This window comes from Sus scrofa, chromosome 18 (assembly GCF_054392235.1).
Source record: "Sus scrofa isolate SSC_HxYL_T2T_F1_AM1 chromosome 18, Sscrofa_HxYL_maternal_Yorkshire_Landrace_v2.0, whole genome shotgun sequence".
Classification (NCBI taxonomy): domain Eukaryota; kingdom Metazoa; phylum Chordata; class Mammalia; order Artiodactyla; family Suidae; genus Sus; species Sus scrofa.
In genome coordinates, this window is record NC_139400.1 from 10,050,593 (window position 1) to 10,077,687 (window position 27,095).

The 27,095-nt window shown below is 54.8% G+C and overlaps 1 protein-coding gene across 6 annotated transcripts in view; it reads left to right on the top strand.

The window, feature by feature from the left end:
* PTPRN2 (protein tyrosine phosphatase receptor type N2) overlaps positions 1-27,095 on the top strand; it is a 669,120-nt gene that overhangs the window by 390,728 nt on the left and 251,297 nt on the right. For all 6 annotated transcript variants that reach the window (XR_014833401.1, XR_014833402.1, XM_021079161.2 and 3 more), the window contains one exon: positions 22,136-22,200. Coding sequence is in view for 4 of the 6 variants with exons in the window: in XM_021079161.2 (XP_020934820.2) it covers positions 22,136-22,200 (65 nt within the window). In the remaining 2 variants the exon portion in view is untranslated. The remainder of the gene's footprint in view (positions 1-22,135; positions 22,201-27,095) is intronic.

Here is a 27,095-nt window from a genome sequence, read left to right on the forward strand (position 1 = left end):
TGGTGAGCAGCCCTGGCACCTGTTTGCAGAGGCGACATCAACTGGGGTTTCTGGCTTTTTTCTGCCGGTCCAGGCGATGAGACCCAGGCCTCTGAGGCGGCCTCGCCTCAGACAACGTGCACAGACACTTCAGAGAGTGGTTCTGGCCCTGGATGGACCCACGGGCACACGGGGAAAGATGTGGTTGATGGTCCTGGCTTTCCAGCTAAGGGTGGGTGTGTGTCCCCTGCCCCCAGGTCCTCTGAGGGGACCGCTGGCCTCCACGGGGGGCTGCGGGGGTCCAGCCTCACGGCTCGCCCTGCCCCGCCCCACCCCCCCAACCCCTGCGAGCAGCTGGTCTTTTCTTGGTCACAGGCCCCATCACAGCAATGAGTGGCCAGCTGTGCCCACCACACCTACGCTGCCTTGATGGGAGGTTCCTGGTGGCTTATCTGATTTTTTTCAGCTTGGGGTTAGAAGAATTTCCCAGTGGAACTGCTCTAATATTGTGCTCTGCAGAGTGTTGGAATAAAGATGAAAAACCCAGAATGATGTTTTATTTATAGACCTGCGCTGAAACACACACAGTTTAAGCTAAATTTACGGGAGGCCCTGGTTACAAATAAACGTGTCCATCTGAGTCCACGGTCTCTGGGGTCTTTATTAAAACCGCTTTAAGGAGAGAGGGATTTTTTAACTGCCAGCGATGGGAAACCTTGGGGATGGCTGGGCCCAGAGCCGGCTGATCTGGTGGCATCATTTGTAATATATATTTTCATTTTGCTCTGAAGCAGAGCAAATAGATTTTTGTAAGCGAATGACCTTGTGGATTAGCTGTGTTATTTGTGACTTAGGGAAGCAGTCGGTGGAAATATTGAAAACGGTTTCCCCACTCAGCTGGCTCCAGTGACGCCCGCCTGCCTGCACCGCCTCCCGCCTCGCCCGTGGTGGGGAAGGACCTGATCTCGCCCTAAGCCACCGCCTCCCCCCTGAAAAGAACCAGCAGAGAGTGAGGACGGGGGTGAGGGCACCCTTGCCCCGTGAGGCCGGCACCTCCGGTGGGAGAGGTGTGCGCCCCTCACGCTGCCCCTGCCGCTGTGGCTCCCTCTGCAAGCCTTTTTTTTGTATCATTTTGCCTTTTCTAGGGCCGCTCCCGCGGCATATGGAGGTTCCCAGGCTAGGGGTCCAATCAGAACTGTAGCCACCGGCCTACACCACAGCGACAGCAATGCGGGATCCAAGCCGCGACTGTGACACAGCTCACGGCAACACCGGATCCTCAACCCACTGAGCGAGGCCAGGGATAGAACCCGCAACCTCATGGTTCCTAGTCGGATTCATTAATCACTGCGCCACAACGGGCACTCTGCGCAAGCCTGATTTTGAAGAGTCGATTGGACAGACACTACCCCCTCTCCACTGGCCTCTGTTGCTGAGAAGCCTGGCCGGCCGCCTCCTTCTCTACGGCAGGTGGCATGTGCAAGGGCCCCAAGGCACAGGGCGCGGAGCCAGCCAGAGCTGACGTCCTGCAGGCGGCCCTGCCCTCTGCCCACCCCCCAGTCTTGAACTTACGACGCCCATGTTGTGACGTTAGACACACCTCAGGCTAGCTATGTTGGAAAATAATAATTGCTCTAGATTCTCCTGGACGTCCCTGTGCGGGGACAACCTTTGCACCACAGGACGCCCTTGTCCTAAGGTTTTCAAGACGTCAGAACAGCTCCCGGGGTCCTCTGCACGTCACACAAGGCCGGCTGGCTCTTCACGTGTTTCTGGAGCAGCCGAGCATTGACAGAACCATTGGGTGGAAAGCAGAGGGAGCTCCCTAACGAGCCCTCCCCGCTGTCCCTGTGCCCGCGCCCAGTCTGTCTGGCCCCTGGGTTCACCTGCCGAGCCGATGGTGACATGTGATCGTTGGCTGAAGCCCACGGACGAATTTCCACAAGTGCCACCTGCAAACTCCTCCCTCGACGCCCCACGGCTTTTCTTTACTATGCCGAGAACTCTCTGAGGCTCCACGTTCAGCGGTGACAGCATGGTTTCTGGAGACTAACTGGCCCAGCAAAACAGTCAGAAGACACTTGCAAAAAGTTTACAAGCCCCAGAGAGCAACCGGGGCAGCCAAGAGCTGACAGGCAACAACATCCAACAGAAGGCAAGTTATTCGGATTAGACCGACCATCCACTGCGTGCCGTTGTTACTTCGAGGGAACGTACCTTCGACGAAGGGCCGGGGACTCAAATCAGAGCTCACTCCTGGGGTTGCACCGTCTGCGGGTTTGGGCAAGTGTGTGATGTCACATGCCCACCGCGATGGGCGCGTAGTCTCACTGCCCTAAAAGTCCCCTGGGCCCTGCCGTCCCCTCCCCTTTTCCCCACACTGCTGCCACCACTGATCTTTTTCCAGTCTCGTAGTTTTGCCGTTTCCTGAGTGTCATGTGGCTGGAATCCTATGGTACACAGCCTTTGCAGACTGGCTTCTTTCACTTGGTAAATGTGTCGAAGCTTCTTCGGTCTTCTCGTGGTCTCAGAGCTCGTTTCTTCTCAGTGCTGAATACTAGTCTACTGTCCGGTTGTCCCACCGTTTATTGGTCTGCGAACCCACAGAAGGGCATCTGGGGTGCTTCCAGGGTTTAGCAGTCGTGGGTTAACACCCATGTGCAGCTTTTGTGTGGTCATAGTTTGCACCTCCTCTGGGTGCATATCAAGAGCCCGATGGCTGGCTCGTTTGGGACAGTCGTGTCCAAACGATTGTCTATAATTCACTACCAAACTGTCTTGCAAAGCGGCTGCCCCATCTCGCTTTCCTACCAGCAGCAAATGCGCGTTCCTGTGGCTCCACAGCCTCACCAGCCTCTGGGGCTGTCCGTGGCTCAACTTTGGCCCTGCTGATAGGTGTGCAGTGGTATCTCGTTGAATGTGCATTTCCCTGCTGACCTGCTTTGGAGCATCTTTCCATGTGCCCGTGCGCCATCTGTGCACCTTTGCTCGGGTGTCTGTTCAGGTCTTTGGCCCATTTTTAATTGGGTTGTTTGTTTCCCCGCTGTTTAGTTTGAAGCCGTCTTTGCCTACGTCTCGTATGTACTGCACCTGCTTTGTGTGTCTACAAGGCCTGTGTCAGGTGTGTCTTTGGAAACCTTTTCTAGCCTGTCCTTCCCTTCTCTTCAGTGTCATTGGTAGAGCAGATGTTTCTGACGGTGACAACGTCCCACTTACAGATCTGGCTTTTGGTGGTGCATCCAAAAGGCATCCCCAAGCCCCAGGACACCTAGACACCCCTCAGTTACATCTAGCCTCTGCTTAGCTTTGCAGTTTACTGTCGCACCTGCTTTGAGTTGCCTTTTGGGAGAGGCGTTGGGTCTGCCGGGGCCTGTGCTGGGCACGGGGACGGCCCTTCCTCCCGGGAGTCGCTCTGCTGTCAGAGGCCCGGCAGCCCTCCTTGTGCAGCTTTGGCTGGGGAGGTGTGGGATGAGCGGGGCCTGTCCCACGGGAGGTTCTGGAATCCCGGCACCTGCGCCCTCTGGAGAAGTCCCACTGAGAGGGAAGAAGAGGCAGGGCCATCGACCCACAAGGCTCAGGTCGCGGGGCTGGAGGCTGGTGGAGGCTCCCGTCCTGGCCGTGACCTGCCAGGGGTCCAGGCACATTCCCTGCCTGGGGGCTCCAAGCCACTTTGCTCCCTCACAGTCTGGGCCTCGTGCCTCTCCGGAAGGAAATTTCTTCAAGAATCTTGCCCATTTCTTCATAGTTTATTCAGGATTCCCTCCTCATACTTTGCCGGTTTCGTGATTTATATTTTCTTGGCCCATCGTTTGATTCCTTAAGAGCTGCAAATTTTTGTACATTACATTGTATCATTAGCTCGTAACTCTTAAATTTCCACGGTTATGTTTCCTTTTTCATTATTGATTTTTGGTATTTTTTTTTTTTTCTTTTTAGGCCCGCACCTGTAGCATGTGGAGGTTCCCAGGCTAGGGGTCGAATCAGAGCTGTAGTGACCGGTCTACACCACAGCCACAGCAACGCGGGATCTGAGCTGTGTCTGCGACCTACACCCCAGCTCACAGCAACACCAGATCCTTAACCCACTGAGCGAGGCCAGGGTTCAAACCTGCAACCTCATGGTTCCTAGTCGGATTCGTTTCCACTGTGCCACGGCGGGAACTCCGATTTTTGGTAATTTTTAGATTGGAGGTATCTCATTTTTCCCAAATCAGACTTCCAGTACGAGTTTGTGTTTTTCCCCTGAAATCAAGGGCTTAGATTAGTCATCAATCCTGTTTCCCTCGGTGTGGTTTATTAATGCATATTTTATTAGTGGTTTCTCTTCCTTCCCTCGAGCTTTAGTCGTGTTATTGGACTCCTTGGTGCCGATGAAAGCCTGGTTTGTCGTGCCCGTGTTTCTTGTGTGGCAGTGTGTGGGGGGGGGGCCTCACGCACGGGGTGGGGGCTCTGGCGGCTCCCCCAGTGTAGAGTTAGAGAGTTCTCAGTATTCTGTAACCACAGTTTTGATTTATTCTCTGGCGTAAGAATGTCTTAGGAGCGTGCTTTTTAATGCCCAGCTGATGGGCAGGATTTATTTTCTGTGGTTCTTAAGGTCTCAGTTTGCTGGGTTCTGACCAGAGGACAAAGCTGGTATCATTTCACTCTCTGGAAATTGCGAAGAGCTCTCCGAGGCCCAGCAGCGGATCCGCTACGGCTTTGTTTCTGGACCGTGGAGTCTGACCCGTGGCTACTGAGTTATCCTCATGAATCAAGTTGCCAGGGCTGTCTGGCCCCCATCAGGCGAGGGAGACCAGGTTCGAGGCTGGCCTGTCCTTTCCCAGCTGGGTGATGTGACGTCCCCTGGAAACCTCCAGCCTCCTCACCAGAGCCCTGGGGCAGCGGAAGCTCCCTCCCCCGGCTGCAGTGGGGGTCTCAGGGCCTGCAGAGTGCAGGCCACGGCTCCCAGGACCCCGGGAGTGGTCCCTGTTGGCTGTCGGCAGGGCTTCTGTCTGCCAAGCTCGAGAGGCGTGGCTGCTCTTCCTTAGTAATGGCCGTGTTTTGTTTTTTCTTGGCACTTACGGGGTCCTGATTCCCGTAACTGCACATTGCATTTAATGTGGATATACAGTCACCCCGTCGATTTCAAGTGAAACGCTGTCCCTTGCCTGGATGTAAACACCATGATCGGACTTCCCGTCGGGGCGCAGTGGTGAACGAATCCAACTAGGACCCACGAGGTTGCAGGTTCGATCCCTGGCCTCGCTCAGCGGGTCAAGGATCCAGCGTTGTCGTGAGCTGTGGTGTAGGTCACAGACGCAGCTCGGATCTGGCGTTGCTGTGACTGGGGTGTAAACAACTGGCGGCTACAGCTCTGAGTCCACCCGTAGCCTGGGAACCTCCATATGCCCTGGGTGCGCCCCCCACCAAAAAAAAAGACAAAAAAAAATTAAAGAAAAAGATACCATGACCACTCCTTTATATCTGTTTATATTTACCTTATTTGTTCCTGCTCCTTCGATTTTTAATCTTTCTGAATGTCTGTGCTTCACATGTGTTTCCTATGGGTAACGTATGGTTTGACCCGAGAGAATTAACCCCCATAGTATAATTTGACTGCTTTACATTTATTTATTTATTTATTTATTTATTTATTTTTGTCTTTTTGCCTTTTCTAGGGCCGCTTCCCGTGGCCTATGGAGGTTCCCAGGCCAGGGGTCCAATCGGAGCTGTAGCCACCGGCCTACACCACAGCCACAGCAACGCGGGATCCAAGCCGCATCTGCGACCTACACCACGGCTCACGGCAACGCCAGATCGTTAACCCACGGAGCAAGGCCAGGGATCGAACCCGCAACCTCATGGTTCCTAGTCAGATTTGTTAACCACTGCGCCACGACGGGAACTCCTGACTGCTTTACATTTGTTGTTGTAAGGACACATATCTTTAATTTATAATCTTACCTTAAGCTGTCCCTTTCCTATGCTTCGCCCTGTTCCTTGGATTGTCCATCTCCTGCCATGTCGACCCCATAGGCTGTGTACTGCTCTCGAGTGAGTTGGAGGTTGTAGTCTTAGGTGTGACTGTCTTAGGGGCTTTAGACTTTTCAAAAACAGTTTGTTTTATGTATTTATTTACTTTTTTTTTTTTTGTCTTCTTGCCTTTTCTTTTCTTTTTCTTTTTCTTTTTTTTGTCTTTTTTTGCCATTTCTTGGGCCACTCCTGCAGCAAGTAGAAGTTCCCAGGCTAGGGGTCAAATTGGAGCTGTAGCCTCCAGCCTACACCAGAGCCACAGCAACGTGGGATCCGAGCTGTGTCTGTGACCTACACCACAGCTCACAGCAACACCGGATCCTTAACCCACTGAGTGAGGCCAGGGATTGAACCTGCAACCTCTTGGTTCTTAGTCGGATTCGTTAACCCCTGCACCACGACGTTTGGAACTGCCTGTTTCTAATTATCAACTTGAGGAATGAAACGAATGCCCTCCTCTTAGGCAGGCATTTGAGGGCATCCGACACCCACATTTTGAAACATGGAGGCCTGATTTAATTTCCCATTCACTTTATCAAAAGCATGTCGGCCATGTCTGTGATCACAACTTAAAAAAGACAAAAAGTGTAAGAAAACCAGGGCCTGGAACTGAGGCAGAGCCTGGGAAGAAGGCTCTCGGGGGCAGGTTCAAGGTCGGACAGTGGAGACACGTCAGACAATGTGTTGAAGGTGGCTGTTTAGAAACCTTTTAATAAAAAACAGCTTCGTCAGGAGTTCCCGTCGTGGTGCAGTGGTGAACGAATCCAACTAGGACCTATGAGGTTGCAGGTTCAATCCCTGGCCTCGATCAGTGGGTTAAGGATCTGGTGTTGCCGTGAGCTGTGGTATAGGCCACAGACTCGGCTCGGATCCCACGTTGCTGTGGCTCTGGTGTAGACCAGTGGCTACAGCTCTGATTAGACCTCTATCCTGGGAACTCCATATGCTGCGGGAGCGGCCCTAGAAAAAGTAAAAAAAAAAAAGACAAAAAAACAGCTTCGTCGGATTTCACTGAAATTTGCTTTGGGAAAGCCAAGTACTTAGTGAAATTGGTGGCAAATCTTCTTCTTAGGTGCGCCTAGCCCTTGCGCTGCGTGCTGACTTTAATGTCTTGAACAAATGATGAGAAGACACGCTTCCCTCTCTCCTTAGCACCGGGGCCCCTCCGTCCCCGTCGCGTTTATTGAGCGAGCAGGTTGCCGGGACCCACGCTCGGAAAATTGCTGCAGATAAACATTGTGGTTTAAATGACTCCGGGCAACCAGGCCGACTGGGGAAAAAAAAATCGTTTGAACAAATTGAAAACTGAAATGTCGGTAGCAGATATTAAATTAATGTAAGTGAGATGGAGACAATATCTAATTAAAATAATTTGAAAAATGAGTTGGAAATTGAAGCGGACATGGCTTTTACCAGCCTGTCCTTATTGTCACCATGGCAAAGCGCCGTCCTCCCAAAGCCCAGCCCGCTCCCAGGGGACGTCACAGGACCCCAGGCCCATAAACGCCTCCTGTATTCAGCTGTGGCTGGAAGATGAGGCCTAAAGAACCTTTCCTGCCTCTGCAACCGGGGTGTGACACGTGGGCTGCCCAGTGTGCCAGGCAGCACGGCTCTCAAGCGTGCACTTCTGCATCTGAGGCCCAAGGTCTTCAATGCTTCACCTCACACGGGGCGGTAAAAAGAGAAACGCCGGGAGTTCCTGCAGTGGCCAGTGGGTGGTGGGCTAAGGATCCCGTGTGGTCTCTGCAGCAGCTTGGCTCACCAGTGTGGCTCAGATGCAATCCCTGAGAACCTCCACATGCTGCGGATGCAGCAAAAAGAGAGAAGGGGAGAGAGCGATGCCCAGTTTGGGAGGCAGAACAGCAAGGCCGCAGCTTCCTGCTGCAGGGCCCCCCCTCGAGGGCAGGACGTGCGGCCGGGTGTGCTGGGTGCTGCGTGAGGGCTCCGTGGACCGGGTGCCACGGCTGGATGCTCCCTTCCTGCTCCTCTGAGAGCTGCTTCGGAACCATCCCCACATCTCTGTTTATGAACAAACGGTGATGGGAGGGGAGCTGTCACACGGAAACATGTGCTTCTTCCTGGTCCGAGGTGTCTTGAAGCAAAAGCTGGCCTGGAGTGAGGGAGGAGGGGCGACCCTGGGTGGCGCGGGACCGTCTGAGGTGTGGCCCGTCGCTCCGTGGGGGGCATGTCTGGGGATGCACCTGCAGTGGGTGGAGGGACTCTGGGGTTCTGTAAACAGGAGGGGTCCCCGATGGCCCCTCTCACCACCCACACCAGCTCCCATCGCAAACTGCACTCAGGCACCAAAGAGCTGGCGGCTTCATCTCCATGCGTGTTCTTACGTTTAGTGCAACATGACATTGCTAATTATCCAGCATCCCTCATGCTTTGTATATGTGCTGCGAGGTTTTGCTTAGACCCCATTAAAGTGAGAACTAGATCCTGGGCCCGACCCTTGTTCAGAAGACAACCCAGAATGCCAGAAGACAACGAAAGAGACACCTTTCACCCTATCAGGTATCTGGCAATACTGAAATTCTTAGAGACCCCCCAAACCTAATGAAAGCAGAAACTCAGGACGTAAGGGGCGTGGTGTAGACCTCTGTCTTGAGGGTATTTTCCAAACCAGCATTCTCGGCCTTGCAGAGTATAGAGGGGCCGGAGGAAGACCCAGGATGAGACTCCCATGGCGAGGCTGGCGAGGACCTGCCACCTGCAGCTGGGACCACCTCGGATCACAAGGGGGGCGGTTGCAACCCCCTGTGTGCCCCTCGTTTGATGTCAAGGATGGGAATTGCCTGTTTTCAGCATTGTCACTAGCTGGGTGGGGGGGTGGCACTGAGGACTCACAGCCCCCCCAGGAGGATACCACCCGCCTGCACACCACACACTGGCCCCAAACTCCAAGGACACAATGCAGCTTAAACTGATCCCGAGGCAGCAGGGCTTCTGGAAGTCTGGAAGAAGGACATACACCACCTCTGAAGGGACTCTCCTTTTTCCTCTGTCCTCGAAGGATCCCCACAGTTAAAATCCCAGGAATTAGGAATTTCAGAACATGCTGCAAAACAAGACACCGTGAGAAACGTCACCTGAAAGCATGAACAGAGTAAATAAACCCTCCACACCGATGGGTAGCCGTGGTCCATGACGTCAAGACCCCTACTCTATTTAGAGCATCATAGGGAGATAAAATATGACCTGAAGCTCAGGAGTCTTAAAAATGACCACAGATGAACAACTGTAAATGAAAGATATACTTAGAGACATTTTAAAATCAGGAGGTGAATGTAATGACAGATTCAGTCTAGCCAAAGAGAAAATTAGTGAACTAAAAACTAGAACTGAGGAGTTCCCATTGTGGCTCAGTGGTTCACGAATCCAACTAGGAACCATGGGGCGGTGGGTTCGATCCCTGGCCTTGCTCCGTGGGTTAAGGATCCGGCGTTGCCGTGAGCTGTGGTGTAGGTCACAGATGTGGCTTGGATCCTGCATTGCTGTGGCTGTGGCGTAGCCCAGTGGCTACAGCTCCGATGGCTACAGCTGGTCAAACCCCCAGCCTGGGAACCTCCATATGCTGTGGGAGTGGCCCTAAAAAAGGCAAAGAAAAAAAAAAGACGAAAAACCCATCAGGGTTGAATAAAAACACCTGAAAAAAGACTGTGTCACCAAGACATTAACGAAATTAAATTAATCCTAAAAGATTTACGATCAGCAAAAGAACATAAGCCCACAAGGAGTACCTCCGGGCAGAAGGAATGGTGAGCCAAGCAACCAGTACGAGTGGGTGTGCGTCTAAGCCAACGGTTCTGTCGGAAGTGATCACGCCTCCTGGGGCCCCACAGTGACGTGAAAACAACATTGAACCCGAGAGGGGCATGCCCGGGGGCAGTGTGTCCTGGGGTCTTTGTGGCATTTAGGGAGAGAGCATAGATATTTGCTAACGTGGGTGTTTGCTGCCTGGGGATACTAAGGTCTCTGGGAAGCCACAGAAAAACAGAAAGAGAGGACACAACTTTGAACAGAAAGCCAACAGCGAGAGCTAGAAATAAATTCACACATGTCAGGAATCACAATAAACCTAAATGAACAAAAAGTTCCAGGTAAAAGCAGATTTACGGGCTGGAGAAACATGTGGAGGTGTGTGTTGTTTGTGAGACATAGGTAAGAGGACCCAAAAAGGCACATGTGTCGGGGGAGGAGAGAGAGGGAGGGAGACAGATGTCAAAGGGAAATTTGAAAAATGGACATCGATAGTGATGGAGAGAAGATACAGCAAAATGTATTGTAATCCCTGCAGGTTGGCTTTAAAGGAAGCAGCCTGAGAGAAACGTATTGCCTCAGCTATGCACATTACTAAAGAAACAAGACTTGAAATTATTAAGTTTTTGGAGTTCCCGTCATGGCGCAGTGGTTAACGAATCCGACTAGGAACCATGAGGTTGCAGGTTCGGTCCCTGGCCTTGCTCAGTGGGTGAAGGATCTGGTGTTGCCGTGAGCTGTGGTGTAGGTTGTAGATGCGGCTCAGATCCCACATTGCTGTGGCTCTGGTGGAGGCCTGTGGCTACAGCTCCGATTGGACCCCTAGCCTGGGAACCTCCATATGCCGCAGGGGCTGCCCTAGAAAAGGCAAAAAAAAAAAAAAAAAAAAAAAACAGTTTTTGATTTAAGAAATTAGAAAAGAACAACAGAATAAACCCAAAGAAAGTAAAAGGAAGAAAATAAAGATAAAAGCAGAAATGACTAAAATAGAGAACAAATATAAAACAGAGAGGATAAGCAAAGCAAAATATTTCTTCTTGGAAAAAAAACTGATAAAATTGAAAAATCTCCCTCATAAACGGTCAGGACAAAAGAGAATAAACGGAGTTCCCGTCGTGGCACAGCAGAAACAAATCCAACTAGGAACCATGAGGATGCGGGTTCAATCCCTGGCCTCGTTCTGTGGGTTAAGGATCCGGTGTTGCCGTGAGCTGTGGTGCAGGTCACAGACTCGGCTCGGATCCCGCGTGGCTGTGGCTCTGGTGTAGGCCAGTGGCTACAGCTCCAATTGGACCCCTAGCCTGGGAACCTCCATATGCCGCAGGAGTGGCCCAAGAAATGGCAAAAAGACAAAAAAAAAAAAGGAGAGAGAGAGAGAAGCAAAAACGGTCTTGGTGATTCAAGTATCCAGAGGCTCTAGTATTTATAAAAGTGCAGCAAGAGGATAAATGACGTCATGACCCTTTATTTGAAAATTTCAACAGCATGACCAAAACGAAGAGGTAGGAAAATTGAATAGCCCTGTAACCAAAGAAGAAACTGGATTTGTCGTTAAACGTCCTCCCACGAAGTAGTGTCGGGGCCACGCATCTTATAAGCAAGCGTTCCTCCCACACATTCGCATAAACCCAGTCCTACCCAGCACCTCCCGGGGCTCCTTACTTCATGGGGTGAGATCACCCTGGTACCAGGCTCGGCATCGACAGAGCAGAGAAGAGAAATGAGAGGGCAATTTCCCCCCAACCACAGATGCGCAAACGAATCCACCTGCAGGGAATGCAATCTCGCCAGTGATTTTTTTAAAAATCATGAACAATTTAAGTTCTAATATCAGAAATATAATGAATGTAACCTACCACATATATGGATTAAAGAAGAAAAGTCATTTGGTTATCTGAGTCAATGTAGGTAACAACATTTGCTAATATTTAGCATTTATGCATAACAAACATGCTCAGTAATACAGGATGAGTTTGTTAACTTGATTTTAAACTCCTCGGAGTTCCCGTCATGGCGCCGCGGAAACGAATCCGACTAGGAACCACGAGGTTGCAGGTTCGATCCCCGCCCTCGCTCCGTGGGTTGAGGATCCAGTGTTGCCGAGAGCTGTGGTGTGGGTCGCAGATGCGGCTCGGATCCCGCGTGGCTGTGGACCCGATTGGACCCATAGCCTGGGAACCTCCATATGCCGTGGAATTGGCCCTAAATGGACAAAAGACCAAAAAAAATTTTTTTAATTAAAATAAATAAATAAATAAAATCCTACCGAACTATCATACCTAGTAATGAAACATTAAAACTATCCCCTTGAGCCCCAGAATCAGGCAGGGGGTGGGCTCCCACCACCCTGGGGAGGCTTCTCCGCATGGGTCCCGCCGGCCTGTGGTCAGGAAGGGAAAAGAGAGGAGGCGGTGAGCGGGCAGGGAGCACACACATCGCCTTTGACAGGCAGGCGCATCACTTGCTCAGCCGCGCAGGGGCGGTCCCGAGGATGAGACGGTGTCCTGCCGTGGGGGACACGGCTCCGAAGTCGTCTGCGAAAATTCAGTGCCTTTCTGTCCTTAGAGACAAGTTGGAAAGTGTCGTCTGAAAGTAAGGATCGCTTACCGTGGAATGAAAGAAAAACACTCGCACGTATTTTCAGCGGAGAAACTTAGAAAACCTCATTGAAAGACGCACGAGAAGGCCTCGGCCTCGGGGAAGGGCTGCCTCTTCCCAGGTCGGGAAAAATTATCTTCAGTCTCCCAAACCTCCCGACTCCATAACATTTTAACAAACGTCCCAGCAGAGTCATTGGTTTTATTTTTTGCATTTATTTGGAAACGGGACAGGCTGATTGGCAAGTGTATTGGGTAGTGCGGAGAGCCAGTCCGGGCAGGGCCACCCCTGCAGGAACACAGGGCACAGGCTGCAGGGAGCCGAGTGGGTGAGATGGGCTGGGGTGCGGGGGCGGGGGGACAGACCTGGGCGGCCCCTCCCGTGGCACCGACTGCTGGTGGAGTCGCATCGCAGGCCAGGGGGAAGAGCAGATTACTCCGTAAATTGTGCTGCGAAAACGAGGCATCTGCTTAGGAATAAACCTCTTCTCGTCCCCAAGATCACGTGCCAGATGTACGACTCCCGCGTAAAAGGCAGATCTTAAATCTTTTGGAAGAGCACGTGCAATGATATCTTCATGATCTTGCGGTAGAGGGGAGTTTTCCAAACAAGATTCTCAAAGGGTAAACCTTAGGGAAAATAATAAACTAGCCTGTATTAAAACTAAGAAATGTAAAAAGTCAAATCACAAACCGAGATAAGATAGCCACGCATATGACTGCCCAAGTATCTGTGTGCAGAATGTTTAGGGAAAAAGACATCCTGATAGAAAAATGGGCAAAAAGCACTGCAGAAACTTCACCTGAGCGGCAGCGTGAACGGTGAACAGACCCACCAGACACCCATCTGATCGGGAATCAAAGGCGTGCATGGAAAAAGCGCCGGGAGATTTCAAGCAACCCCCACTAGGCGGGCAGACACGTCTGTCTGACATTCCGATGAGGTTTGGGAGCCACAGGCGCCCTTGTGATCGGATGGCAGGCGTGGCAATTTGTGTGGCCCCCTCAGGGCTCGGTCCCAGCGGTTCCCCTGGGGGACATCTGCCCGCCTGGAGACGGGCCGGGATGCTCACGGCCGCGCTGTTGAGAGGTAGGGAGGAGAAACAGCCCTGGATCCACTCAATTGCACCGTTACAATTCAAGGCAGCCAGGGAGCCGTGAAAATGTCCCAACCACCGGCGGGGCGAAGCCTTGAAATGTCGGGTTAGGGTTAGGGTTAGGGTTAGCTCAGCACAAGAAGCAAGACGGAGAAGCACGTGTGTGTTTTAGTCTGATCGCATCCAGCAACTGCAGACAGGTTGCATGTGCACGAGAAAGTCCCCAGCAAAGGCAACCGCCACCCCGGAATCTGGAGGTGGCCAGGGGTGGGACCACGAGCCAGGCCCCCCCTGTGTCAGATGCGATTGAAAGGTTGCATTGCTCCTCCAGAGGGAGGGGACCTGGGTGTTTGCTGTCTTGGCTATTCTTTATAGCCAAGATGTATCTGATGAAATTACAAAATATCGACTCTTCAATGAAATATCAGCACAGAAAATTGAATTTGGAATTACAGATGAACGTTAAAAATATTTCCGTCGGGAGAAAGTCACCCTGAGCTGGCAAGGGAGATGCTTTCCGGGAGCCCGGGAGGCACACACTTAGCAGCCTGCTGTGTTTGTACGTGTCAGTCAGGTGCACGGTTCGGTCTGTTTATGGATGCATCGCTCTCTTCTCCCTCGGCACAGTGAGCCTTGGGCGCGTCATAGAAGCCAGCTCTCTGTGCGTTTGACATACCCCAGGGGGTGTCTCCTCAAACGGGAGGTGGGGGTGGGAGGCCAGGGTCCCCGGTGGCTCCTGAGGAGGCCGTGGAGGCTGGTCCCCTGCCCCCCGCCCTCCCCGGGTGTCAGGCCCCTGGGCCACACAGGGACGCAGTGATGCGGGCGGGCCCTCCCGGAGCCTTTGGGGACCTGGCCGAGGATGCAGGTGGAGCCCACCCCCTGCAAGAGCTGCTGGACCCCACTCCCTGCAGCAGAGCCGACGGGCGGCCCCCTTCCCTCCCTCAGGGACAGGCCCTGGGTGGCATCTCTGGTGCTGGTAAGCAAGTGGCAGGAGAGCAGTTACGCTGCCTGATTGTTGGCATTCTTTCTGCCACTTGGCAAAATTAGACAGCAAACACGGTGGCGACACGTGACTTTAGATGACTTGACGTGAAGCGACCACGAATGTCAGGACGTCTCCCCGGCGACGTGCTGCCATGGGAGGGGTCACATGCCGCGAGCACCACCCTCACTCGCAGTCCCCAGGGCCGCCAAGTGCCCTCCCGGGGGACGCTCAGCCGTGTCGTGACAAGCGATCACGCGCGCGTGACTTCACACGGCCGCGTGGGAGAGATGAGCCGTGGTGCCGAGAACAGCTGTGCCCGACGTGGTCTGGAGCCGGAGCTGGCAGAGGGCAGCCCCGGGCACTGGGGGCTCTGAGTGCGGGGGCGGGGGGGGTGTCCTCCGGTGTCTTCTTTAGGATTCACGCCTTAGTCCAGATCTGGAACCGTGGGGTGGAAAGGACCCCCGCACCACGTGTGACGTGGAGACATGGTAATTCACGGTCATGCTCAGAGAGTCACGACGCAGAAACCACCAGCAGGCCCTGAGGTTACGGTTCGCTCTGCAGGTCAGGTCTCCGGCCCCTGGGTGCAGACCCTGCCCCAAGCGCGGGGCCCCGGCCTCAGAGCACAGAGCCTGTCCATGAGCCACGTTCTCTATGGGAAACAGAGAAGCCACATTATGCTGGTTGGGGGGTGGCTCTGGAGAAAAGCAGAGCCTGGTATTGAACACGGGTGATGGGCTTTTGAAACTGGGTGGGATGAAGTGACTTTAGACCAAGAGCCTGGAGGAGGCGAGTCATACGGACACCAGGTCCAGGGAAAGTCGGCATGTGCAAAGGCCCTGAGGCAGGAGTGTCCTCCCAGGAGTGCTCAGGGCTGGAGGGAGCAGCCATGGGGGTCGGGGAGGTGGGGGGCCGGGGTCTCAGCAGGACAAAGGCTGAAGGCGGGACAGTGAAGGCCTTGCACCTGTGGCAGAGACCTGAGACTGTCCCCGAGTGAGGCATGAGCCTGGCAGGGCCTCGCAAGGGTGCCATGACTGACCTGCAGGGTCACAGGACCACCGGGCTGCAGGCTGGGAAGGAACCCGCCCCCAGGCTGGCCAGACAGAGGCCAAGTACAGAGGGAGGCCCCATGTTGGGTTTCTAGTAGTGAAGAGTCTACACAACTAACGAGCTGTCAGCATTCTACCCTCATGCCTGGGAAATATATATTCATAATGAAAACATACTTAAATATGCATAAAGCTATGGGTTTTGTTTCTGAAAACCAGCCAAATATAAAAGACAGCTGTATTGCATTATTATCCTGCATGTTTGGGTGTCTTCTTAATGCGTTAGCAGAGTTTGTGGAGAAGTAATGAGTTAAAGACCTATATAATTCCTAAATTATAGTATATTTACTTGTAAATGTATTTTCTTCCCTTTGTTTCACAGAATCACTGATAGTATTGTTTAAAGAAGCTTTTCATAAAACCCGTGCATGTAGACAGAAATGATCCAATTGTAATTACACACAATTATCAAATATCAAAGTATTTTCAAATATGAAACATATAAAATTGCAAATTAAAATTATATGCCTTCGGAAAGGCATGTTTTTTTAATTCAAAAAGAACTATCGTAGTTATAAAAAAATTGGTATTTTTCTTTAAAATATTTGGAATAAAGTATTTAGGATGAACTTTCTAGTTATAAAAATAGAATTAATAAACAACAAAGCTTTAAATCTAAGGTGTTTAAATAAGCTGAATTTTTAATTCTACTTTTGGAAATGTAGTCACATTTTAGTCATTTTTATAAAAAATATATACAGTTTTGCGTCAGCATCCATCTGGTTGCCACCGTGATGAACCAGCAGCGTGGCTCATGACGTCACGCCCAGACTGACACCCAGGAACATCGGCCACTAAGAGGAGTTGCTCTGGGGGCCCCTCGGCCGCCTCGCCCACCGTGAAACCGCGCAGAGCCACCCACTGGCGCAGAGAAGGCAGGGCACGAGTGCAGCGCTGCTGGGACGGCGCCTCTGGGGCAGAATCCTTTGCTTCGGTGAGAGGCACATTTGACAGGTTAATTGATTTGAGTCTCCTCCCACCCAGGCCCCTCCCCCAACAACCTGAAAACCTGCGTGGCATTAGGTGGCAGCAGCGTGTTGCACAGAGGACACGAGGAGATGGAATCGGATGCCACCACTCGCGGTCTGGATGTGGGTCCGCTGCCCCTCACCTGCGGGTCTGCAGGTGGATCAGCTGCCCGGGCCCAGGGCCCTGGGGTCGAGTGTTGTGTGCCTTGATGGGTGGAGCCCTGAGCTTGGCCATGGTAGGGCAGGTGTTGGGCAGCTCACCTCTGGCCCTGGGAGGACCACTGCTCACCTGGGGCTCTGCTCTGAAAATTCCCCCCCCCCCACCGCCATCCGCGCCCCATTCAGAAGCGGGGAGGTGTGCACGAGCTTGCCCTGCTGGACCCCTGAGGAGGGCCAGGCCAGTGGGGCTTCAGGAGCAAGATGTTTCAGATCTGCTCCCCTGCCCAGAACCGCGCCCAGGTTCTGAGCAGCTGGCACCTCTAAGGAAAGGTCAGGTCACTTCCCGGATGACACGAGGGAACGTTTCAATAAGGCTGATCCCTGGACGAGGGGGGCCATGGGTCCCGTCAGCGGTCCCCAGATGGTCCCAGCTGTTGCCTTCTGCAGGCACCTCTGGGGGTGACTGGGTGCAGAGGGCACGCCTTTCTCTTCAAGCGGAAATAGATGCGGGGCGCGGATCTGTGCCCCCCAGGAGCAGCACTTCTGGCCCTGCCAGAAGCCGGGCTCCACCCTTTCCCAAAGGAGTGGATGGCCCCTGTGGCCGCCTGCCCTCCCCACGCCCCGACTCCTGTCCTCAGGCTTTCTAATGGGGCACAGCCATTAAGTTGTCCCCGTGGCAATTTAGATCACAGAAGAGACTTCTGCACATCCTTTCAGGCTAAAATCACGAGAATAAAGAAAAGAGGCAAAATTATTCCACTGTAGCTACGTGCTTAATTATATGGAATGCAGCATAAATTGTCAAGTGCACAGAATTATTCTGATAAATTAAAATACTAATTAAATAGGCTACTGCAGAATTTTGAGAACATTGTGGGGTTCTGCTTCTCCAGGTAATTTGCATATCCTTCATCTAGCGAATTTAATTTTAAAGGACTTCTTTTTGTGTTTGGAAACCCTTTTTGTCTCCCGTGAAGATAAGAATGGGCTTTATGCATTGTTCTCGCCTTTATTAAAGCAGCCTCTCCGGGGCTCTCTGCGTCCTGGCCTGCCCCGCGGCTCACGCCCACCAGCTCCGGGTCGGCGCTGGGCCCTCAGGATAACTCGGAGCTGACGTCCGACAGAACATCCGGCCAAAGCGAGGCTTTTGTTTTCCCCTCAAAAGGCTTCAGCAAAGCCTGACAAAACGGCAGCGCGCTGCCCTCCACCCTGGTGGGGGGTGACAGGTGTTTCCAGGGAGAAGGGGTGCCGGCTGGGCGGACGCAGGGGCGGCGCCCAGGTTACCAGGTCTGAGGTCACAGCCCAGGGTTGTGTGATGGATAGGACACAGGATCACACGGGGCATGTTTGTGTCGAGCTTCCGCGCGGCAGGAAGGGGACAGGAGGAGATCCATGCCGCAGCTACGTAGGGAACGCTGCCAGGAAATACACACAGGGCCATGTGTGTGGGAATAACCCAGGGAGGATTCCCGAACTGCCTGAAAATTGCAAGACATGCTGAAGACTCTGGCGCTTGTTTTTCTTTTAGGGCAATTTGAGCTAAAATAAGTAAATATACAAGAAAACCAGGAGTTCCCATCGTGGCGCAGTGGTTAACCAATCCGACTAGGAACCATGAGGTTGCGGGTTCGATCCCTGGCCTTGCTCAATGGGTTAAGGATCCGGCATTGCCATGAGCTGTGGTGTAGGTTGGTGGCTACAGCTCCGATTAGACCCCTAGCCTGGGAACCTCCATATGCCGCGGGAGCGGCCCAAGAAATGGCAAAAAGAAAAAAAACCAGAAGGGCTATGCTTGGGATCAATTGTGTACCTTGCACATGTGCCAGGAAAAAGGCACCCTTGTGCTGTCTCTGCATGTCCACCGTCCTCATCGATGAGAAATTTCAAACACCAAGAACATTTAATTAAGTAAGGAGCAGGCCAGGTGCTGTTCAAAGGCCTGGATGCTCAAGACTGAGCCATCGCAAAAGAGCCGCCAAGTGGGAGAAGGGGGTTGAAGTCCCGCCCCGGGCACCTACAGCCGTCGAGGGCGGGGGCGGGGGCGGTGCCGGTGTGGTTGGAAACCTCTCAGGATCCCAGGGAAGCGCAGCTCCAGGCGGGCCCTCCGGGTGTCGCCCGCCGGGCGAGGAGGGGGGCCGAGCACAGGTGGACCTGGAGCTGGACGCTAGGGCGGCAGGATCAGGACCTGGACCGAGTTGGTACCCGGGGCCTCTGGACGGCCCCTCCATCCCCCTGAACAAGCGCCACGCAGCGCAGCGCCCCCGCCGTCCTCGGAGCCGTTGGGACCTGCAGGCAGAGGGGCGCTTGAGTAGATCCACTACTTGCTGAACAGCAGCCGCGAAGGCACAGGACCTCAACGCGAACTACTGTGCGGGTGCTCGCAGCAGGTCCACCCCTGGTCTGCCGGGCTGTGCGTGTGCGCATGCGCAAGCCTGCAGGTTTTCTGTTTGTTTTGGGGGAGGGGCCCTCATGCGGAGAGTGTCCACACCCCGCGTCAGGTGAGGAGCTTAATAGGTTGAAGGATGGACCCGACGTTGCAGGGTGAGATGGATCAGGGACAGACGCGGTGTCTGACTCAGGTGACCGTGACAGCCACCTGCCTGGCCTGGTCCATCACACCTCGGAGCAGGTGCTGCTCCTGGAGCCCTTTCCCAGGTGCTAATGGAACGCTCGTGGGAGACAGTGGTCCCTCGTAAGGATGCGAAGGGACTCGGTCACATTCCAGCCCCTTTCCCGCAGCTCTTGGACTCGCCTCCGCAGCACGTCTGTCCCGGGCCCCCTGCACCACCGGGTTGGAAGCCACCTCCGGGGGCTAGGCTCCCTTGGCAGCGTGCCCCACGCCTGGCACATAATGACACAAGGACAAGAGGGAGGGGGTGATGCTCTCTTCGGCCAAACTTCTGTCCAAAGTGGAGCCGGTGGAGTTTTTAGAGTGTAGACACCAGACCCCACCCCCGCTGCTCAGTCTGGGAACACCCCAGACACAGCCACTAGCCTTTTTGGGGAGGGGCTGGGCCTCCTTGAAGTCGACGAAGAGCTGGTGGCCAAAGGTTATCCACCTCTGGACCAAGGAGCACACAGAGCCAGGGAGACCCCAGACCTCATCCCTGTACCGGGACCCCGCGAGCCGGGGGCCTCCCGTAAAGTGAGCATGGCAGGGACCTGGTGAGGAAGCCCAGTGGGGAGGGGAACTGGGCTGGTCCTTCTAACTCAGGTCCCTCCTCTCCTCCTCGGAGAAGGAGAAACATGCCCTCAGAGAAACATGCCTTCCGCGGGTGAGCCAGTGCGCGAGAGTGCTGGCACACTGCCCTGGCCAGGCTTGGCTTCCTGGGAGGGGGTCAGGCAGGACGCAGTGCATCAGACGAGAGAGGGTCGAGGAAGAGGCAGACTGTCCTGCAGGCAGGCCTTGGGGCAGCAGCTCTCCGTGACCTGCGTTCCCCCGAGGGTGGGGACAAGGAGAGACGTGTTTTTCCCTCCGAGGCCTCGGGGTTGGTCAGGGGGCCGCAGCCCAGCAGCAGGCGTGTTAAAATGCGGGCAGATGGGCATTTTGGAGACACATAAACACCTAAACAAAATCCATTTCAGATGGGACTGGAGCCACTTCAGACCCGGTTTTACTTTTTCCGGCAATTTTTGAGGCGTTTACTAAAAACCGCCATCGCAAAAGATAACATTCCACGCCAAAAAGCCCAGGTCCTCAGGTGGCCTGCCCTACGTTCTACTCTCATCCGTGCGTGGAGGTCACGCCTGGCCCCGGTGCTCTGTCTCCCCTGAGGGGGCCCTGTGCCAGCTTGACATCCTGGCAGGACACGGCTCTGCTGGGGAGGCCGCCCGGCACCCAGAGCTCGGAGGGGTGAGCAGGTGGTTTCAGGCACGGAGAGCAGGTGCCTGCGGTCCCCTCAGGCCTCCACCTGCTTTAAGAACCCAGCCAGGACGAGGCCCACCCGAGGATCACCCCTCGGCTGCCACACAGCCCCCCGAGTCCATACCCTCCTCGGCCGAGCCCAGGGAGGGCCCCTATCGCAGACAGCCCTGCTGGGGTCGTCTGTGTTCCTGCTGCCGGGCTGGCGTGGTCGTGCCTGAGCCTGAATGGCTGTTACTTCTCTGCAGCAAGAGCGGAGTATTTTTCGTTTCCATCTCTATGTGCTTTGTGCGCCGGGCCTGCAAGCCTCCCTCTGACGACCACCGCCCCCCCTCCCTCCCCAAGTAGCCTGCCATTCAGTAAAATGCCTGCTTTGTTCGCAGAACGTGAAAATCAATTGCTTTATCCTCTATCTCTTAAAGCACAGTCTCCTCCATTCAGGGTACACCGGGGCCTCGGCCCCTCCCTGCCCTCTGCTCCCCCCCAGCCCGGCTGGGTCCCTTAAAGCGCTGGTGCTGTCAGCCTGGGTTTGCGTCTGTCTCCCTCTCAGAGCCTAATTACCTAAGTGTAGGAAAGAACATTCGTGTGTTCCAAAGGAGAAACTTTGTGCTAGACAAAGAGAGGGCCCGGGGGGGGGGGGGGGGGGGACAGGCCAGCCCGGGATCCGGTTTGTATCCCTCTAAAAGATATCATTTCACCCCCCAAGACGAACGCAAGTGTTTTGCACTAAGAGGTGAAGGTAATTGCTGTTTTCTTGCTGCCTCCTTCAGCACTAATCACAATCGCCGTGCACTCTTCGTTCTTGGGGTTTGCTGTAAAAGTCTATTTTTTTTTTTTCCTGGTTTTCATTTCCAAAATGACAGGGGCTTTATCCCAAAGACTATTTCTACAGCATCGTAAGCCAAGGTCAATTGCTTTGTGACACAGCCTCCTCTCCGGGAGGGAGGACCGAGGCTTTGCCGCCCTGGCATCGTCGGGATTAACTGGGCTTTCATTTCCAGCTGCTAATTGTGTCCAGGGCTTGTCCACTTGTTCTGATGGAAGCGGGGGCGGGGGGGACTCATTCTCTGCAAGGGGGTGATTCTTCCTCATTCTGAGCCAGGAACAAACTAGGGTGAGGATCGTGCCGGAGCAGATGCTTAGAGGATGTTTCTCGAAGGGGCAGGAGGAAGAGGGAATGAGGCCGCTCCTGGAACTAAGACGGAGGCAGGGTTCCGCCCTGCCTGTGGCCGGGGCTCTTGGATGCCCGGGCGGGCCACTCACGGGACTGTGTCCCCACGATGCGACACCTAATAACCATCAGAGCCTTGCAGTTTGCGGAACAGGTCTGCATCCCGTTCTCACCCATCTCCTCAAGGATGCTGTGCGTTTCCTGCACCGACGTTTTATGGGCAAAGCAGGAGGCACCTGCCCTGGCCCCACGTCCACCAGCCCCTCGGTGGGGAACCCCCGCCCAGGTTCCCCCCCAGGCTTGACCCCAGCACCCCTGACATGGGCGATGCGAGGGGTGACTTAGGGAATGTTCCACGGGAGCAGGGTTCGGGGGGGGCTTGGGAACGCTCGTCTTGCCAAGCTGACCCCTGACTGCTTCGTTTCTCCGAACAGGTGACAACAAGGACAAACTGGAAAAAATGTCTGGGCTAAAAGTTCTTCAGACGGGAGTCGGCTCGGTGAGTGGCTGTGGGCGCCGTGGTCTCCAGACATCGGAGGGGGGGTGCCTGGCAGGCTCGGGCGGGCGACGCTGCTGCGACGTGGGGCTGGGTCGTCAGAGGGCCAGTCGGCTGGGGCTGTGTTCATCTGTGCGCCTGGTTAATTCGACGCTGTTTTGGGGTTGCCTTTGAGAGCGGGATTCCCTGTCTCCCGGAGCAAAGTGGTCGCGGGTAAAAAAACATTGGAGCCTTTGGAAAAAGCAGGGTCCCTTCATCAGACGTTGCCCAGTTGCCGAGCTGTGGCCTGAGTCGGGAGGAGAGGTGGCTCTTTCTGGGGGTGCACATGTGTCGTCCACGTTAGAGCCGCGGATGCGGGGTGCCTCCTCGGTCCCGCACCCATCCGGCATCTGTCCTCACCGCCAAGCTGCCGTCAGGCAGACACTCCAGCAGCGTCGAGCTGATGGCCCTCAGCCTGCGGACCTGTGCCCAGGCTCGGTCCCGACAGCGCAGCTGATGGCTCGTGGACTGTCGAGGGCGCTCGCCTCCCTTGGAGCCCTGGCTCAGGGCAGAGGTACCTGTGCCCAGCATCCTTCCTGGGGGAAGCGCTGCCAGGTCTCCCCAGACAGAGACGTGGTGCTGAGCGGGGTGGGGGTGGGGGGGGACCCTGGCAGGGGCACCAGCCCTGAGGCTGTGTTCCCAGCACATGCAGAGTCGGGGGAGGACTGGACGGTGCTGCGGTTATATCTGCCCCCACCCCCACCCCGTCTTGGGCTGGTCGACGAGGCTTTGACAGCTGAGGACAAGGACTTCCTTGTCTTTTCCGTTTAACGTTATACAGTTAAAGGCGCTGTCGCGTTAGCAGCCAGCGCGGGTGAGGGGGACGAAGACCCTCTGTGCCCCTTGGAGGCACAGTGACCAGGGGCAGGAAGGGCCCGATGCCTCGGGGGATCCAGGCCCATCCCCTCCCCCTCCCCCCAGGCCGCCTCGGGTGGGGTCCTGTCTGATGCCGCGTCCAGCGATTGGGACACATCCAGGCTGACTCACTCGGGTGCAGGCCGTTGGTGTCGCCTGGTCAGAGGAGGCTCAGGTGCAGGGCACCCTGTCCTCACTGAGCAGTGGGCAGGGAGCGCGGAAGCGGAGCAGGGCTGCCCTGGGGACGGAGGATGTGGAGCCCAGGCCTGGGAGGCCCCTCGCGGCCCGTCCACTGGCCATGGTTTCCTGGCTGAGAGGAGTGGGCAGTGGGAGGCCCTGCTGGCCGGTTGATCTGAAGCCACAAGCGCAGATCTCAGGGGACCCTCGCCCTCCCCCTGCCCTCCTCCTCCGTTGGCCTCGCCCTCCCCCTGCCCTCCTCCTCCGTTGGCACCATCCAGCAGGTAATGGTGATGCTGAAGGTGGTGCCGACACCTCCCTCCTGGAACCCCAAGCCCTGCCCCCCACCCCAGCCGCGTGCTCCCCCCTCGGGCCTCCCTTCCGCCACTGCAGCCTGTCCCCTGCATCTCCGTGCTCCATCCTGCTGACTCACTGCCACCCTCACCCGTCGGGCTCTGTCCCTCCATCCTGGCTCCTCATGGCAAACCTTTCCAACGTTCTCCTTGAGCCGATCCGTCAGCCCGTTTTCTCCTGACACCCGGGCAGGCCTGGCCCTGCTGCCCACCGCCACGGCCACAGTTCAGGGCCACCGTCCATGGCCCGGACACTCCGTTGCCGGCCGCAGCGGTCGCTGCTGATCTCAGACGCCTTGTCCTCCCAGCGTTGCTGCGGTGAGGGCCCTTCTCCCGCCCCCACCAAACCCCAGGCCGTTTATTTCATCCACGGATTGAAACGTGGCTGAGAGGCTCATCCAGTCCTCTTGTCCCTGAATCACCTTTGTCCTCTTGGGCTCCCCCGGGGTTGCCCTGGGCCAGCACGCCTGTCCCCTGACTTTCCTGGCTGGCAGCTCTCCATTTCCAAAGGCAGTGCTGCTGTCACCTTCGAAGCCGCCTGAGGCCGTTCTGCGGGGGCCCAAGCCCAGGGTCCCGACCGCGAGCTCCGCCTGAACCATCCCCAGTGTGGACGAGGGAGGCGCCGTTTGTATATCGGGCGTGGCTTTGGGGTGGCGGGAGTGGGAGCAGACGAGCAAGTGGAGATACGCTTGAAAAGCCAACAGTGTTCTTTTTCTAATTTTCATTGCCGAGTGCCACGTCGAGGCTGATTTTGATGCTCGTGATGTTTTAAAAATGCGTTTGACGGCAAGGTCTCTGCTGGTTCCTGACTCGGGCAAGTACAGCAGAGTTTGCATCCCCAAAATCTAACAGCATGTGTAGACTCTCTTCCTGGTGCTTGTGATTCACCGTGTGGTGACAGACGGTGGAATTCAAACCTTTTACGCCAAATGGAAATATCTCGAAACGAAATTGAGAGGAAATGAACAGAGCATGGTGCATGCCCGTGTTCCTAATAGGTCGGTGGTATTTTGACGTATTTCACAATCTGATTTGTTTCTTTCTTTCTTTCCTTCTTTTCTTTTTTTTTTTTTTTTTTTTTTTGGTCTTTTCTAGGGCCGCTCCCGCAGCATATGGAGCTGCCCAGGCTAGGGGTCCAATCGGAGCTGTGGCCACCGGCCTACACCAGAGCCACAGCAACATGGGATCTGAGCCGCGTCTGTGACCTACACCACAGCTCACGGCCACGCCGGATCCTTCACCCACAGAGCAAAACCAGGGATCGAACCCGCCACCTCATGGTTCCTAGGCGGATTCGTGAACCCCTGCGCCACGACGGGAACTCCTGATTCCTGTTATCTTGAAACTGTTTACATTTTTTTCAAAGTGATAAAGTCGTGTTTCTGCCAAAAGAACGTGATGATACTACAAAGAAAAACGCCAGTGTCTGGAAGAAACTATAGTTTGAGATGATTGGCCCCAGGGGAGCAGGTCCGTGCGCGTGGCTTCCGAGGCCGCCACCGCCCAACTTCTTGGTGTGCTGCACACGGTCCCTTAACCTGCTGGCTCCCGTGGGGGGTGCGGCCCCCTCGGCACAGCGGCAGGAGGCGCTGGGCTCCCACTGAGCGTGTTTCCGCTGCAAGTCCTGGCAGGAGGAAGATGGCCATCCACTCGGGTTCTGGAAAAGGGAGACGATTTTCCTGGACCCTTTTAGGGGCCCTGGCTGGCTCTGGAAATTAGCCAAACAGGAGCAAAGCGCCCCCTTTGTTTAATCTGAGTTTTAACACGACACGGAGTGGAAGCGGGGGAAGCCTGCTGTGTGGGCAGAGCCGGCGTGTTCTCCTGGGTTGGCCGGGGGGAGGGGGTGCTGGATGCGGCGGAGAAACGACCTGGGTCGCAGCACACCCGGGACCTGAGCGAGGCCGGCTCGTTCGGAACCTTCCCTTGAGTTAAGGAGGCTCCTCCTCTGGGCTCAGGGTGGGCATCTCTCCCGCAAGGGTCTTGTGCCTGCTTCAGGGAGAAGAGGGTGGACGAGGCTGCATCAGAGCCAGGCCCAGGTGCTCAGGGAGAGGAATTTGGTGTCACAAGCCACCTGCCTGGGCCATCAGGGGCAGAGAGATACAGGTGGCGAAGGCCTGAGTCACGGGGACACTCGGGGAGGACAGTGTGCCAGCCGAGCCCCAGAGACTCGTCTGCGGGTCTGGATGGACTGGGGGTGACTTTGCCAAGGTGTGAGGAAGGTGCAGAGTAAACCCCCCAGAGAAGGGGGTGGAGCCCGTCAGACCCCTCCAGGGTCACTTTTGTCACCATGCAGGGAGCAGGCACTTGCCCTCATGAGGCTTAAGGATCTGCAGGTGTGTAGATAGTACTGCCAGGTGACCTTGGCTTCTCCCGCAGGCTGCCCGCGAAGTAATTTTGTGATGAGGCAGGAAGCCCTGTGGCCAGGGACGGGGGTGTCAGCGGGTGCTCGAGTGGGGAGCTGGTGGGCGTTCTAGTCCCAGCGTCCAATCTGAAGTCTTGTCCTTGGAAGGGCTTATGGGTCTTGGTTTCTTTAATAAATATCAAAAGTCTAAAAAAAACTTAGAAAGTAGCATGACAGTGGGAAATCTATAGCTTAAAAAAACAAAAAACAAAAAACTTACCCTTCAGCTCAAATTACGTCCCAGAAATTCATCTTAAGAGGATATTTGGGGAGTTCCCGTCGTGGCTCAGTGGTTAACACATCCAACTAGGAACCATGAGGGTGCGGGTTCGATCCCTGGCCTCGCTCAGTGGGTCAAGGATCTGGCGTTGCCGTGAGCTGTGGTGTAGGTCGCAGATGCGGCTCGGATCCCGCGTTGCAGTGACTGTGGTGTAGGCTGGCGGCTACAGCTCCGATTGGACCCCTAGCCTGGGAACTTCCATTTGCCGCGGGTGCGGTTCTAGAAAAGAAAAAAAAAAGAGAGAGAGAGGATATTTGCCTGAATAAGGAAATGAAAAAAATCTTTGGAGAAACCAAAACGGACCTAAGTGTGAAGTCCCAGGAAATTAACTACAGTAATCAAATACACAGTATTCACTGATTTCATGAAAACTGGTTGTGAGGACTCCGAACTTAAGGGCCGCGGTGAGATCCGTCTGTCGTGCAGGTGCAGGACCAGGTGCAAACGTAGGGTCAGCTCGAGGACACCACAGGTGGGCTTCTAAGCGAGTTCTCTCCTTTTCCAACAGTTTCACTAATATCATCTTGGAACGTTTTATTGTGACATCCTTACCGATTCCCAGGAAGTGGCAAGGACAGGGCCCCTTCGCCAAGTCCCCCCGTGGTGACACCCGCTGGTTCCAGGACAGGCGTAAAGACGGGGAGATGGATATGGATTCTGTGTGTGTGTGCGCGCATGTGCGTGTGTGTGTGCATAGTTCTCAGTCGTTTCATCTTTAATGCCATTTTTCACAGTTTCGGCAAAGACAAACTTGAACGCAGAGTCACTGAGCACGTGTGCACATCCACACGAG